Source organism: Anopheles aquasalis, chromosome Y (genome assembly GCF_943734665.1).
Source record: "Anopheles aquasalis chromosome Y, idAnoAquaMG_Q_19, whole genome shotgun sequence".
Lineage (NCBI taxonomy): Eukaryota > Metazoa > Arthropoda > Insecta > Diptera > Culicidae > Anopheles > Anopheles aquasalis.
The window spans coordinates 6,121,326-6,136,325 of NC_064879.1; the positions used below are offsets into that span (position 1 = coordinate 6,121,326).

Below are 15,000 nucleotides of genomic sequence, written 5' to 3' on the forward strand. Positions count from 1 at the left end.
TCTTAAATAAGTGCATTTTTTTCGCAGGACGGAAATAAAACATACATTCTCGTATATGTAGTCTTCAGCACGTTTTCTACAACCAAAGTACAGAATGGTTTGACCGATATCTTTGCCTTCTTGTTTGTTGAAGTCACGCTCTTGTATGAATCCTCGGAATGGTGCAATACCGGTACCAGGGCCGACCATAATGATCGGAGTTTCCGGTTTGGGCGGGAGCCGGAATTGACTTTTCCGAATGAAAATCGGCACCCTTGGTTGCTCTTCGCCTTCCCCTGGATGCTTCTCTGAGAGGAATGTGGTCGCAACGCCCTTATTCATACGACCCGTCTTTGTTTCGTAGCGCACTAGTACAGCAGTAACATGCACGGTGGTCGGGTGTATCTTCGACGATGACGATATCGAGTAGTAACGTGGCTGTAATCGTGGTAAGAGCTCGCAGATGTGATCAATCGGTGGTTGGCACGAAGGTATATCCTCCAGTACGTGCACTACATTACGACAGCTGTCCTGAATCCACTCTTGATACTTTGCTTTACCATCGACGGCGGTAGACGAAATGAAGCGCAGAAACTCCTTATCTTTCGTCTCTGAGCAATACTCTGCCAGTTCTTTAAGGATATGGGTTCGCGGAAGTGCCGTAATCTCCAGATAGTGCGTGAGAGCGGTGCGGTAGGTAGTAGGACACGGGAATGGATGTTTTTTGCTGCTGTCCGTGTCGGTGTTGATAAGCGAGAACACTGCATCCAAGTTAGCATTACACAATTTGCCGAGCCTCTCTACTAGATCCCGATTATTTACTGGGTACATGGCCAGATGGTCTCCCGCCTCATAACGCATTTTAGACCCTTCGATATCAAATTCGATATGCATGCATGATCGTTCACCTGCTTTGTGAAGCTCTCGATTCACCTTGATTGGTGCTAAGAATGGATTCTTGGCGTCGAACGGTGGTCGCTGCGTTTGCAATGAGTGTAGGCGTGCTACCTCACCAGTGTAGATACGGTCTGCGCTAACCTCCGGTTGTTCTAATAGTCGATACTGGCGCATTAACACATCTTCACCAGTGCTCTCGATGCCAAAGTAATCGCAGACGGTGGGCCAAAACTTTTCCTTCCATGTTATGAAGTAATCTTCAATGCTGTGGATTAGGAGAATAAGAATAGTCACGAACATGTTTTGGACAATGTAGGAGCCTGAATAGAATCGCAATCAGAAAGTTTACTCACTTTGCATCGTCGTCCCCTAATCCGAGCTCAAAGACCCGCGTGGCGCCAAGTTCTTCTAGTCGCTTATCGACGTATATGCCAACTTTGTTGTAATGCTCATAAGTTTTGTTGCCAAGACCAAACACCTACGGAAGGACAATCGAAGGAAGATGTTGCTTTAAAACTTTCCTCCACACATGATTATTGAAGATAGACAAGGAAACAGCCAATGGGAACGTTGCATAACACTAAGCAAAAACACCAAATGGCTACCTGTTGATACTTGAATACGTGCATTATTCGGTTGACACTGGTTAGCACACTAACGGCTAGAAATCGCCGCCAGCACCGGTGCGCATGCTGCGTTGACTCGAAGTGCATTAAGGTGTATTGCTGGAGTATAGTCCATTGCCAATAACATCGAGAGGGTATTGGAAAGAAACACTTCATGTGGCTCGCTATTTCCGGCTAGAGCGGAATTTAGTTCGAAACAGATCGCTACCCGATTTTGAGAATTGCTTTAAGGAGCTGCATGAATCCGTTGAATTTAGAAAAAAAAACAATACGTTGTGGCTGTTAACGGTGGGCCAAGAGGAGGAAAACACTGAACTAGACGAACATGCGGCCGTCCAGGAACTGAGAAAAGGATTTGACAACCGCACACTTGATGGCAGCCAAAACCACGGCCACGCACCAACACTGCTCGATTCATGCAGTTGAGTAATGTTACGCAACGGTCTAGCTACTCGAACAAATTGCCTTCGGACGACCCGGATTCTCACGTTCCAACGGTTTTATACTTACCGAGTAGTTTAAGCCAGTAAGGTCGAGGTCGTTGTTTTGAATCCAATCGTAAAATTCCATACAATTATCGGTTGGATCTCCTTCGCCATACGTTGCTAGACAAAACACAGCTAGCGACTTGTCGATATCCTTCAGCAGCAGCAACTCTTCCTAGGGATTACGCATACAAAAGAGGAGCGAATGAGTTATCGCGGGTAGGCGAGTTTGCCTTGATTCGTCAAGGCCAAGGGGGTTGGTTGGATTGGCTGTTGCTCTTGGCCTACCATATTGCACTCCTCCGGGTCGGCTACCATTCCCTTCATCTGGTAGCGAATGCCTTCCTTAGCTAGTCGTCCGGCAAATTCTTCGGCCGTTCCTGTCTGTGAACCATAGAACACCACCAGCCGACGACCCGAAGATTGCAGCTTTTTGATGAACGAATTCTCTACCACTGCCATCGTGTTTACCGTTGTCGGTCTAGTCGATGCGTAAGAAAATGTGCAGGGTAGGAGGTTATTGAAGCAGAATTACGACGGTTTCTGGGTTGCACTTACTGGATAGAATATGATTTAAATTGAGTGGAGGTGGTATCATTCTTCTTTGACCTTAGCAGATACCAAGCAGCACCAGCCACAAGGCTGAGTAGCAGAATGATGTCCAGAGGGCCAAGGAACGGTTCATCGGCCATCGTCGGCGCCGGCATTTCCGCCTCGGTATGGGTGTCCATTGTTACGCGTCAAATTCTCCCGATGCTAGAGGGTTGTCAAGGGTTTGCCGTCGCTAAGGGCCAATATTGTCCTGGGGAAGAAATACTGTTTGATGAGATATGCATATGCTTGATATTTTAAACTTTCCGGGTACTCCGATGCCCAGACATCGGGCCGCACAATTCATTGAGAAATGCATAGAGCATGGGCCGGTACCGATGTGATCACCGAAATCAATTCCAATGACCATGAGCGCGTGTTCATAACAACGACCATTTTGGCCTTCACAACGAGCGGGAAGAGAAATGTTGCGTTATCTACCCTAAATTAGTTTGACCTTAACCGAAACTGGACGTTCCGCCTCGACTGCTGGCATATGCTGGACACAGCCACTACACACCATTTCATGACTATGATATTTGTGAATGTCATTTTCAAGAACGAACGGCGATCGCTTTACGAAAGGCACTGCCTCCAGGACCGAGGAGACAGCAACTAGCAACATCTACGCACAAGTAAATTGGAGTGTCAATTGCACATTATTGCCCAGCCCTGCCGCCGGGCCCTGATACGTGTGCTGGCTCTTCCTGTGCCTCAAACTCGTACAATCAAGGTCAGATAAGTTGCACGAATGTTTCGATGTATCTTTTTCGCCAATCATGATCACACACTCCCATCATAGGATGGGCGACCCAGCGAATCCAGCGTCACAGCACTGCCTATGGGCCGCGACGTTCAAACTAGATTGTTGTCGTTTCAGCTCCTGTGCTGAGATTGTTGTTCGATGGCGTAACGAGTGCGTAACAACGCTGCCACGGCGGATGTACCTTGCTCGTTGCTTTCGCAAAATACTTTTACCGGTTTCACGGGCTCGACTTGATTGATGTAACATGGCATATGAGAGCGGTAGTGCTGCGGCAATATGTTGTTGGTAGAAGCAGAAGGAGACGTATTTATTAAAAAAAAAAACAAAGCCGTAGAGTCCCCAGAGGATAGCTGCCGAAAATCTTATCACGATGGCGCCCTAGCCCCACCAGCTGTTGGCGTCACAGCATTATCCAGTTCTGACCTTGGCCGCCCTATTGTGCCCGGAACATACATCTCTGGCTCACTCACTTTGTTAGTGTGCGGCTTGCATTATGCTAGGCAAGACCCTTCTGAGACCATTCGTGCGCGACGCGTATGATTGCTAAATCTATTGCAAAAAATTGATGCCCTCTCCTCCGCCCCCCGCAAGAAACAACACTTACGCGCACCTTTGATCACTGAAAGCACACCCGGCTGCGGTTAGATTCTGCCGATACGATGTGTACCGTTCGTGTCGTGTCACATGCACCCCGTTCACGTGGTGGGTGGGTGATTGCGATAGAGCACACTGCAGATCTACCGATTTTACTACTATTGGCCTCACGAGATCCGTGTTGGATGCCGTGATATTAAACGAATCGCGTGCGTGTGCGACGTAGTTGTGCAACAGTTGGAGCGCTACTCGATGCACTAGTGCCGCGCGTTCGCCGGTCTGCGATCGTCGAGCACACTAAACGTACTAAACGGCGCGCCCCAGTGCTTACCATTCGGAACCGAGGCACCTCGCCGGGCGTAACAAAACCAGCGGCGCCCCGTATCCGCGCTCTGCCTCTCGCACCGCCCACCTCAAGGTGGCGCTGGAAGACACACACGACAGATCGCGGATTGCCACAGACCCCCCCCCCCCCCCACATACCACCACACGCACTGCTTCTTTTTTCTTCGGCGTTGCCCTTGTCTGATGTTTCTGCTGTTTCACTGCCGCAGGTTTATCGCAGCAATTATATTAACACATCAGCAGAGTGCTGGTGTGTTCGTGGCGCTGTCTTTCGAGGACGTGCGAGCCGCGACCCAGCGATAGACTCCGCGAGTTCGCGCTTACTACCACCAATTCCCCTGTTTTCTACTACTCACGCACTCGACCACCGCCAGAGTGGTTGCAGCGTTTGCAAAAACATGATGTGTGAATACCACATGCTGTGGAATATTACTCGAACCTGTTTCTTTCTCTCTTTCTCTCTTTCTCTCTCTCTCTCTCTCTCTTTCTCTCTCTCTCTCTCCTCTCTTTTGTTTTTGGACAGACATAAAAAACAAAAACCGCCAGAAGCTTCTCGTCGTTCGAACGTTTTCGGGCAATTAAGACTTAACTTTGCGCCCTGGGTTGAAGCAGCATTGCTAGATTACTTCTAAGGCATCGTGCCTACCATAGGCCGCACCAATGGTGCCGGGCGATTTCCTAAACAAACCGCGACATATTTTCATCTGCGCGAGATATCCGCGAACGCCGCATTACTCAGCACGAAAAACAGCGAACGCACACGTATGCACGTGTAGCGGACCTAGGTCGATTGCCCAACGAGTCCAAGCAATTGTAAAGTCGCGCGTAGCGCACAGCTTTACACTGATTAGATATCGAATCAACTTCGTCATTGCGCGTCATCGGCGAGCGGGCACCACGGGTTTCTCGCGCTGATAAACGCTCCCCAGCGGTGTTGCTGAGTGGAAGATACGAAAACAGAAAAGGATCATCATGGTGACTAAACACGGCACGAAACATGTGGGTGGCTGATAGCGCCGTCCCCACGTGTTTCTGTGCCAAATCGGACCAAATTAAGTTGACCCTGTGTGGACCCGAAAGAAGATCTGCATGTGCCCCTGGTCCGCAACAATGACCAATGTCGGATGTGACCGCGAAGGAGTTAGTGTCGATAAATATGCAGAGGCAGAGTCTGGTGACTGGATCATGTAACTCTCGCATTGATCGCAATAGCGAATTTTCTGTAGGCCATAGGGGGAGGGGGGGGGGGGGCTACTTTGTTGCGGTTATTGCTGAAATAAAGCTAGGCGACAAAATGTGATTCCCACAGATCGAAAGAACAGTACCCACGGAGGCCATTTGAAGGCCCCTATCCATGGACAAAGGCATGAATTTTTGTGAATTTTTGTTTTGTGGAAAAGAGTTTCCAAAGAGAGGACTCGCAGAATTATCCTAGAAGATATATCGAATATCAACGTTACAGGATAGCGACGCGTATCGGCGGCCACTAAAAAATCATACCTCACGCCACCACTACATTATTGCAGAGGCAAAACAAAAAAACAGTTCTTTCAAATCGATAATGAATCAGGATCCAACTGGTTCGATGTACTGTTGCTGGCCAGAGCCAAGGGGTGCTTGGTTCAGTACCTGGTTGCCTCAATAGTGCAGACCAATTAATTAACATTCTAGAATTTTCAATTTGCCAGTGGGGTGATTACAGTGTACGCAATCCCACCCCCCCCCCCCCCCCTTTCCCGCAACGGTCAGTTAAGCAACGAGTTCGGCTTGCAAAGCTGACTCTCTTCCTGGCTGATGAGCACGGAAAAGACAAGTCGGTGGTAGGTTGACAAAACGGCGGTTGGTTGGCTTCATTTGCGTTCCACTTGGGGCAATAATCAATTAGCATAAAATCAATTCGAACAGGAACCTTGGTAATGATGTTAGAAACGATTGCTGCACGATCGCAAACCATCGTGTGAGCAAGAGGGCATCGTGATTTCAACCACCTAGCAGTGTATTGTGCTCAAGGAGCACAACGAAAAAGTTTAGGTGTGTTGAATGTGATGATTCGAAGGTAAATTGCTGTCATTTCTACAATATCGACTGCTGCGTTCTGCTCAGCTGCAGAAGGAATCATATATGATTATTCTTGGTTGCGTTCAAGACGATCGCACCATCAGACGGGTTATTCCCATTATGAGAACCTGTCCATCGCGCAAACAGCGTGCGGTAAAATGCTCCCTTACGGCAATCCTGCGTAATGCGGTGCGCGCAAGCCGGAGCAACTAGCCACGATGGTTCGCTGAACGCTAGTGCACCAGAAGCAGCCAGCTCCTGCGCGGTCACCAGCAGCAGTTGGCTAAGTTCTGTGCCAAACCAGCTGCGAGATTATGTTGCGTATGGTTGCGCCACATTAAGCAAGGCACATTTACACATGCTTGCATCATTCGAATAAAACAGGGATGGAGAGAGCGAGCGAGAGAGCGAGCGAGAGAGAGAGAGAGAGAGAGAGAGAGAGAGAGAGAGAGAGAGAGAGAGAGAGAGAGAGAGAGAGAGAGAGATAGGGAGTAAGATGTCATTCAGGAGAATCAAGCGTAGCGAGATCGTAAAGATGAAACATCGCGACGAGATGAAAGTACCTGTTGCAGGTTTTTAGGTAACTCTCCGCTCTTCTTAAGACATTTGAGCATCAGTACACTGCTCGATCCAAATGAATGAAGCATATATATGTCCAGCAAGTCACGTATCACTAGCTGAACCCCGCTCCCTCCTCATCTACCTTCCATTCCCCTTTTTTTATATGGCGCAGGGGGTCCATTTGACGCGTAACGATGACTCGCACATTTTGCAGTCTTGTCTTCGTTCGCGCAATTCTTTAAATTCCGGTATTAGCGAGGCAGATTGATGATGAGAAGTGATACGAAATTTACCGGTTGGGTGTATAGACTAGAAAAAGCACATCAATGCCACAGGTCCGTGGACAAAACAGGAAAATTAAATTCTTCAAAAAAAGACATTCTTCGATGCTCGATGGAAAATTATTGGTCCAATTCAGTTGACAATTGACTTGTCTGTCTAGCAGCATATACAAGTTCAATTTGAATATTAAAGCAATGGTGATCGCTTGAACGGCTGCGATTAAAAGTTTACTCCAGATCTCCATCCTCGTTTCGGCGGGCCACCGTGGAATGTGTATTTTTTCTTCTTCTGAATCTAGCTTCCTAATCGGTTTAACGATAACGAGATCTATCGGTTCTTCCCTTTGTGCGAGCTACGGTAGAGTACTAACCTTATCGCTGCCTGCTTTTTGCTCTTCGTTTTCATCATGATAATGCTGAAATATTCAACATAACCCTTCGATCCCAAAAAATGCTCAACCAAACAAAATTCAATGTTTATGTGTGTGTATTTTTTTTAAATATGTGTAGATAGTAAAATGGTAAAGCGATAGTACCTTACCTGCGAAACCAACGAAACCGCTAATCGTTTTAGAAACCACAATATGTTCGCCAATACACTCAACTGGAGTACCTTGGGCGCGCACAACAATAGGAATCACTCGCGCAAGATCACAGCTATGGAGGAAATGAAAAGTAAATTATGGTTCGATGCAAGGCGATTTTCCGATTCGCCTGAGTAGTTGCCTCGGTTGATAGTAGATAAGGCCGTGCAGCATGCAACTGCATGTCACCGTTTCCTTGGTGGAAATGCTTCAACGAAACGAACGGAAATGACAGGCAATATTGAATGTTGCTCGATCACAACATCGCAAGTATTTCCGGGATGGAGGAGGATTAGACTTAGGATCGGGCCAAATCACCAGCACACCGCGATCGCCCAATGTGCACCAAAGCGACGGATACCATATTCAATCAACTTGTTGAAACAGTAACTACGAGAACAATCCTGACTACGGCAATTCCACACACTTTCTACGAAATGCTGCTAGCCTGCTAGCTTGCCTCCTGTAACCGAGAGCACACCTCAAGCATGAAGCGATGACGACAGCATAATGTTACGACGCACTTGGCTTCCTATAGCCCAACCACAGTGGTGTGTGTTATGACGCTGGCTTGATGTCAAAGTAAAACTCACCGGTCAGATGCGTTTATGATCAGCACCGCAAGCACCACGCATGTTACAAAGAAGCTCTCGATTGCTTTCAAAAAAATATTCTCTCTTCATCAACTGTACCTCCTTTGGAAGATTTTTTTTCGACCGACGCGGCATTTCATTTCGCCCGCAATGTTCAGCTATCTGTCTTTTATGCATTTGTCTGTGTGTTTCTTTCCAGCACCTCAACAGCTCGAGAAACCACACAGCGCGGCGAACGATGTATTTGACAGTTCCAACAATAAGCCGTGCGGGGCAAGAAACGCTAACCCAAACTCCTTACCCCTTCCTGACGCACAGCCGTTCTTAACAACAGTAGTTCTGAAGGTGAAACAACCTGGGGTACGAATTTATCGAGATTCCGAGCAGGTTTACTGTATTGATGACGTTAATTCGACGCAGCCAGTAGTGTTTCGTCAACTTGAGGATATCTTTCACCACCATCGTTGAGAAACACAATTGGGCGAACAAGTATAGTTTGTTGTGAAGTGACGATAGACGAAAACGTGCGATAATTGTACCAGGGCGATAAAGAGATAACTGGACAACAACTAGTGATTGAATTAAAGCGAATATGGCAATGCCGCCGTATCGGGCCGAGACATAACATCGCGGAATTATGCCAGCTATCAAAATGTGTGAAAGAAAAGTAGTATTTTGTTATGGATTGGCATACATCGTATGTATGCAGATCATGACAACGAACTCGCGAACCTCGACACTGTGGAAACTTAATTCCGAGGAAGGAAAAATCGTTTGTGTTACTTCAATCAGAGATCGACAGGCAAAGGTATGCAGACTCAAGAAGCTTCTGGGAAATCAGCCCAATGGCAAGCGTATCAAAAATGATTTTCTTTTACCTTTGCAGTCAACTTTCTCAAACGCACTAGAATCCCTGTACACAGATAACGAAAACGACTCGAAGCTTCATTTTAGAAGTTTCCAGGAGCTAGTGCAAACCGCTCTGCCAAACGAGGATGAAGAATCTACATTTCACATTATTACTAGCACCGCCAGCAGCTTTCGGGATAACACATGGAGCCGGAAATCATCTGATAAGCATCGGTTGAATGTTGCTACAAGGTACATCAAACTGTGCTGTACCCATTTTATGTGTTAGCCTTTCGTTTCGCACGTTTTTTCAAATGTTCCCTGTTTCAGCACCACCGCCTTTGGCAAGAGCTTCAAATCGAAAACGGAAGCGCCAACTGCCGACAGTGATGAGCTCGACTGCGGCAAACCAGTGAATTTCACCTACTATGACGATCTGATTGGTATAGCGCAACGATATAATCATCCGGATGTGCCTGAACCTGAAGTAGCCTATCTATTTCTGAAGAAAAAAGGCTACAAATCATTTAAAAACTTCAATATAGATGCCTTAGAACGGCGGTTGCGAAAAGCGAAAAGTGAAAAGCCCCGCTCGGTGCAGCTGTACAATCAGATAGGGAATTTTTGGCGAATAAAGGGCAACGCACGCCTTTCGATTGAATGCTTTCGAAGGGCGCTTGCCATCGCTCCCAGCAACGCAGAGGTGCTGCTGAATCTCGCCAGGGTGCTGTTTAATCTGCAGTATCTGGATGATGCTATTCATCTTACTAGGCGGTATGTTGGATGATTGACTATGGTTGTATGTTTTTGTATTTTTCAAATTTTGTCGATAAAACAATTGTAGCTCTCTAGAAGTTCAACCAAGGGATCGCAGTGCTTGGCAACAGTATTTCACACTAGGAGAAATTTTTAAGGCGTACGGTCACTTCCAGGAAGCGGTCAATCATCTGCGCCAAGCGCTGGAGCTGTATCCGCAATACGAACCAATCAAAAAAGCAATCGCGGATGTAGAGCATATCTCAACATCCTCGCTGCACATCTTTACGATCATTATCATCGTTTTTCTGGTAAGGCATTCAAAAATGCATAATGCATTCATGAAGCTGATTTGAACGGCAGATTTTTTTTTACCAAATGTTATATCTTCTTTTGTCTTAATATGTTCAAGGTGATGTGCGTACTGTACGTGATTCTTTCATCAAGCGATGGCAATTCAAACAGCCAAGAGTTAGATCTGAAAACTTCGCGCCACTTTAACCGAGCGATGGCCATGCGATCGCTGAAGGGCTTCACTCAGCGGTCATTGAAGAACCGGAAGTAAAGGAAACGTTGTCAGAAATCATTCAGCCCTGTTTGAAGCATATGATTAGTAGTCAAAATGAGTGAAGATCTTCCTTATGCCACAGCGGAACAAATATTAATGTAGGCAAACGTGTGAAGCAGTGATAGCCCTACAAGAATGCTAAGTTTCTGAAATGATTTAGCTTTCGTGTTGAAAAGCTATCTAGAACAAGGCATACGATGCAGTCCCAAACTAATGTTATATAGGCACTAGGCATTTAAGCTTCGAATACATATAGTTCGATATCTAGAGGCTGCTGAAGATCATAATGCGCAACATTTGTCTCTATGATGAAGGCAAATTAACATTCGTTTTAAAAATATTTTAAAATGAAATATTTTTTATGTTACCGTTAGGATTTTATCTCTGCGTGCGATTTACTTAAACCCGTTACGGACATTAGTCATTAGTATATAAAAGAACAAATAAAAGCAGTAAACAGTAACATAAATTAGTTCCCTCCTTATGTCTGCGTATAAAACGGCAAACATATCTTGAGTGTGAATAATTGTGATTGTGAAATTCTAGCATCTATCTGAATACATCCAGGTGTTTATATTGCTCGAACGAGAACTGTTATTATTTTAAAAAACAAAATGATAAGTATTCACATCTTATCTAATTGATTTAGATCGGATTTCGCTAGTGTCTTTACTGCCAGAAGACATTCAGTTTTAATCAGAGAACAAAATCAAACGCCACTTTACGGTTTTTTGGTTAAGCGTTTATTTTATTCAAAACACAAAAGGCTAACATGCATGTAATTAGCAATGGCCACGATACTAAATTTCTCGTATTGTGCCGAGCCGCAATCCAGCGCAGCACATGTTCCCTGTTCAGATGATGAAGTACACGATATTGATCTATAAAGCCATTCTTCAAATCATAATAATCGTATAAAACACTGCCTCCACTTCCTTTTCCATTTTGTCTGTAAAACATCTGTTGCCTGACAGAAAGGTTAAAGAACGAAAGGTGTGTAAAAATTAACCTGTCGGAGCATGTCGCAGTGCAATGTTTTCGAACAAACACAATATTGGGTTATCTGTCGTAGCAATATCAGATTCGGAACCGTTCCAACTTTTTAAAGAGCTTCAATAAAACATTGTGTTGCAATAGCTAATCAAATACTTCTACGCCGAATTATGGATATTAAGCCGGAAAATATCATGAGCACAAAAAAATGACGTGCCTATCGGTTTCAGCACAAATGTTTGTGAATACGCGTGAGGAGGATCGTCGTCACACTAGAGGGAATATAAAAAAAGAAGAAGAATTAGCCATTGATATCTATTGATATCCAATATACGACCAAGTGAAGGTAGTTTGACTAACATGCTATATTAAACCTATCAATCTTCCTGGTTACGATAAAGGTAACGTACGTAGAAGCTACGATGGTTATTAGTGAATTGTATCTAATGTACTATTGCTAAAATTATTAATATGGCTTACTTGAAGTCTTCCGAGCACATTGATCAGCACACCACCGTCAAACATAGGCTGGGAATCGACGGCTGTTAGCACACGGTTAATGTTTTGAAAGGCGAGACTCTTAAAATAGATGTGATTGAAAAAAAGAAACAGAACATTAAACAGAGCCGTGGTCCAAACCTACGATTCCGATAATCTTCCGGTTCGCCGTGTGCTAATACTCAATACTAAGTAAAAAATGACCCAAACTGGCATCGATGCTTTCAAACATACCTGTAGTTTTTCTAAAATTTTAGCTGCTCCCTGAATTTGCTGCCCTTCAAAGGTCATAAAGGATAGTTCGGCCTGTTGAGAATACAAACGATGTGAATGCCATAGTTATGGATCGGATATTTGGGGGTGCCAAACGGCGAGCCCATCGATTTGTTTAGGCTACGAGGAAAGGAATCGGAAAGGAATCGGAAAGGAAAACTTGCCAGCCAGAATGATCTGCATTGGCAACAAAAAATCTTAGTGGTCTAGTATCTATGAACACGTTTTGTTAGGTTATATGCTAACCCTAGAGCAGTGTGCGTTGGTGTTGCAGACACGAATGATTGACTACCAGCGGAGAAAGGTAGCAGGTTCACCGGTAAGAGGACGGCATCAAGACAAGCAAATCACTGCAGTAGCTATAGTAGTATACTCACGTTGTACAGATTGACTAAGCTGGAGCGGCGTGCTGAGTCATCAAACAAGGCATAGTACTGGGTGACGAACCCCTTGCCTATTTCTTCGTACTGAGGGTTCAGCGCCATCTTAAATCAAATCTTTGGTGTTCCGATCGCTATCACTAGCTGCAACAGGAACACAGGTTGCGGTTAGCAGATTATACTTTTCCCGGCCCGCTAGCTCAGGCAGTAAAACCCGTCGCACATCTAGCCCTCTTCCGGTGACGGCCGAGTTAAAAAAAAGCAGATTCCTCCCCTGCTCAAATCACCCCTAGCCGAATGTCAGCTTTGCTGCCAATATACGTGCGTTTACAATACGCAGGATTCTAACACAAATCTTCATTTTTAATCATTTTACAATGCTTTTGGGTGTTTAATTTGATAAAATGAACGAAAAACTATTCAATTAGTTAGACCTAAAAGTATTGCAATAGATAGACTTGCGATAGACACTAATAGAGAGATATATCGACATAGGGAAACTAAATATATGTAACAGAGAAGCGAAGGGCAGCATCGCATAAACAGCATGAAACTCAGCACGGTGCTTGCTCGTCATTGTCAATTTAATTTGGAACAGCTGAGGCGAAGACAAAAAAAAAGCAAAATAAATACATGATTTAGCCAAAGACCCAAGTCCTAGCATCGCTTTTAGTGCAACATATTAGAGAAGCATAACGTATTCCTAACGATGGCTGCTTTTAGCAGTACGTTAAAAGAAGTACACTGAATAGGTGTGGTGTAGTACGGCCCTTGTACCTGGACAACTGGGAAAAAATATGACAAAGAAAACAGTTTTCATAACAGTTTCGAAGCCGAACCGATAGGACGCCCCTGTAATCCAAGCCCAAAGACCAGATGATCGTTTCTTGCCGCGAGAAATACCTTTCTTTCCCAGCGGATCGCCTGTTGTTTATAGGAGTAAATTGCTGGAGGTGTGTTCGATGCGTGCAGAACCCCAACGGTAAGGACCATAATATAACGGAGTTGCCACAAAATAATAACCGAAGTGAATGGATTTTCTTCGGTAGGAAGGTCCGGTAAAGCAAAATGAGTAAGGAATGCATGCAAAATCAGCCTGGAAGAACAATAGGAAAAATCACGGACACGACAGAACATGACGCGGTAAATAACCGCTTCATCCAAAAGAAGGTTCCAGGCACGCGGGTTTGTTTATCGTGTCGCTCGGTATTCACAGAATCTCTCCCCAATGACATCATTCTACACTATCTACGAGTGCGGCATGAACCGTGCTGCCGCTGCTTGTATTGCAATGGACCTATGTACCGCTACAGGGACAGCAAGGACAATTTGCAATTCTACCATGACTGTCAGCGATCAAAGCGCCTTTTGGATAATCCCTGAAAAAGACAACAGTTGCAGAACCTAATATTCCAAAATCCCGGGTTTTAAAGCAATAAAATACATTTTTTAAAGGGCTGTTTATTGAGATGTTTCGATAAGGGGTGAAAAAACTCAGTAACTCTCGGTAAAAGACTAAAGGCTTTGCCAGACTGGTTGCGGTACGTGCGGCAAATCTGTACAAAATCACAACACTGTTGCAACTGCCGCTCGTGCCGCAACAAAAGCACATCTGAACAACCTCGTTGGATACCGTGTTTGACAAGCCAAAAAGCGTCTGCAACTGCCGCAAGTACCGCACGTAACGCACGTACCGCAACCAGTCTGGCAAAGCCTTAAGGTGCTTATTCTGAACAGGCGATTTCGATAGCCTCTAGGCGATGATTCATTTGGTTCATGTTTGGGTTCATTTTGGTGTTCACGATCGCCTACTGTCGAGTGCATTTTTGTGATCGACAGCAGGCGTTTCGTTTACATCGAGCATCGACCTCGAACGGTTTGATCTATAAAACGGTTATAACGGCCTGATTATGCATTAATAATTTCTTCCTGCTAATCGTATACTATTATTAAAAAGGTTAAGGTGCTTATACTGTACCAGGCGATTTCGATGGCCTCAAGGCAATGATTCATTTGGTTCATTTTGTGTTCATTTTGGTGTTCACGATCGCCTACTGTCGAGTGCATTTTTCCGATCGACAGCTGGCGTTTTGTTTACATCGAGCATCGACTTCGAACGGTGTGAACTGAAAATCGGTTATATCGTCCTGATTATGCATTAATAATTTCTTCTTGCTAATCGTATACTATTATTACAGAGGTTAAGTCTTTTTTTATACAGAAAAATCAATTTAATTCACAGTTTTTTAATTCAAAGTGTCATTTTGAATTGTTTATTGTTTTCGAAACGTTTGGAAACAACGAGTTGAAATTTCGAATTTCG

General features: G+C 44.9%; 3 protein-coding genes and 1 long non-coding RNA gene across 5 annotated transcripts in view; 2 read left to right on the forward strand and 2 right to left on the reverse strand.

Annotated features, from left to right (window-relative positions):
* LOC126579969 (NADPH--cytochrome P450 reductase) overlaps positions 1-8,225 on the reverse strand; it is a 9,262-nt gene extending 1,037 nt beyond the window's left edge. Inside the window, exons 1-6 of one of the 2 annotated variants that reach the window (XM_050243770.1) lie at positions 7,725-8,225; positions 2,546-2,789; positions 2,276-2,468; positions 2,013-2,162; positions 1,230-1,354; positions 46-1,141 (exon numbers count right to left, since the gene is read on the reverse strand). In XM_050243770.1, the coding sequence (XP_050099727.1) occupies positions 46-1,141; positions 1,230-1,354; positions 2,013-2,162; positions 2,276-2,468; positions 2,546-2,718 (1,737 nt within the window). In that variant the 5' untranslated portion in view covers positions 2,719-2,789; positions 7,725-8,225. Of the gene's footprint in view, positions 1-45; positions 1,142-1,229; positions 1,355-1,481; positions 1,814-2,012; positions 2,163-2,275; positions 2,469-2,545; positions 2,790-7,724 lie in introns of those variants that run through there. The other variant, XM_050243771.1, reaches the window with a different exon arrangement.
* A 446-nt stretch (positions 8,226-8,671) lies between these two features.
* On the forward strand, positions 8,672-11,019 carry LOC126579970 (uncharacterized). Its single transcript, XM_050243772.1, has 5 exons — positions 8,672-9,168; positions 9,247-9,461; positions 9,540-9,983; positions 10,054-10,276; positions 10,378-11,019. Exons 1-5 carry the CDS (start codon positions 8,998-9,000, stop codon positions 10,528-10,530), a joined length of 1,206 nt encoding a protein of 401 aa, XP_050099729.1. The 5' UTR covers positions 8,672-8,997; the 3' UTR covers positions 10,531-11,019.
* Positions 11,020-11,253: 234 nt separating this feature from the next.
* LOC126579826 (probable nuclear transport factor 2) lies at positions 11,254-12,960 on the reverse strand. The gene is made up of 4 exons (XM_050243462.1): positions 12,675-12,960; positions 12,259-12,330; positions 12,007-12,105; positions 11,254-11,798 (listed from the first exon to the last, which is right to left on the reverse strand). Exons 1-4 carry the CDS (start codon positions 12,780-12,782, stop codon positions 11,685-11,687), a joined length of 393 nt encoding a protein of 130 aa, XP_050099419.1. The 5' UTR covers positions 12,783-12,960; the 3' UTR covers positions 11,254-11,684.
* A 320-nt stretch (positions 12,961-13,280) lies between these two features.
* Positions 13,281-14,131, forward strand: LOC126579827 (uncharacterized). Its single transcript, XR_007608467.1, has 2 exons — positions 13,281-13,659; positions 13,727-14,131. It is a non-coding gene; the product is annotated as an uncharacterized LOC126579827 (long non-coding RNA).
* The last annotated feature ends 869 nt before the right edge of the window (positions 14,132-15,000 follow it).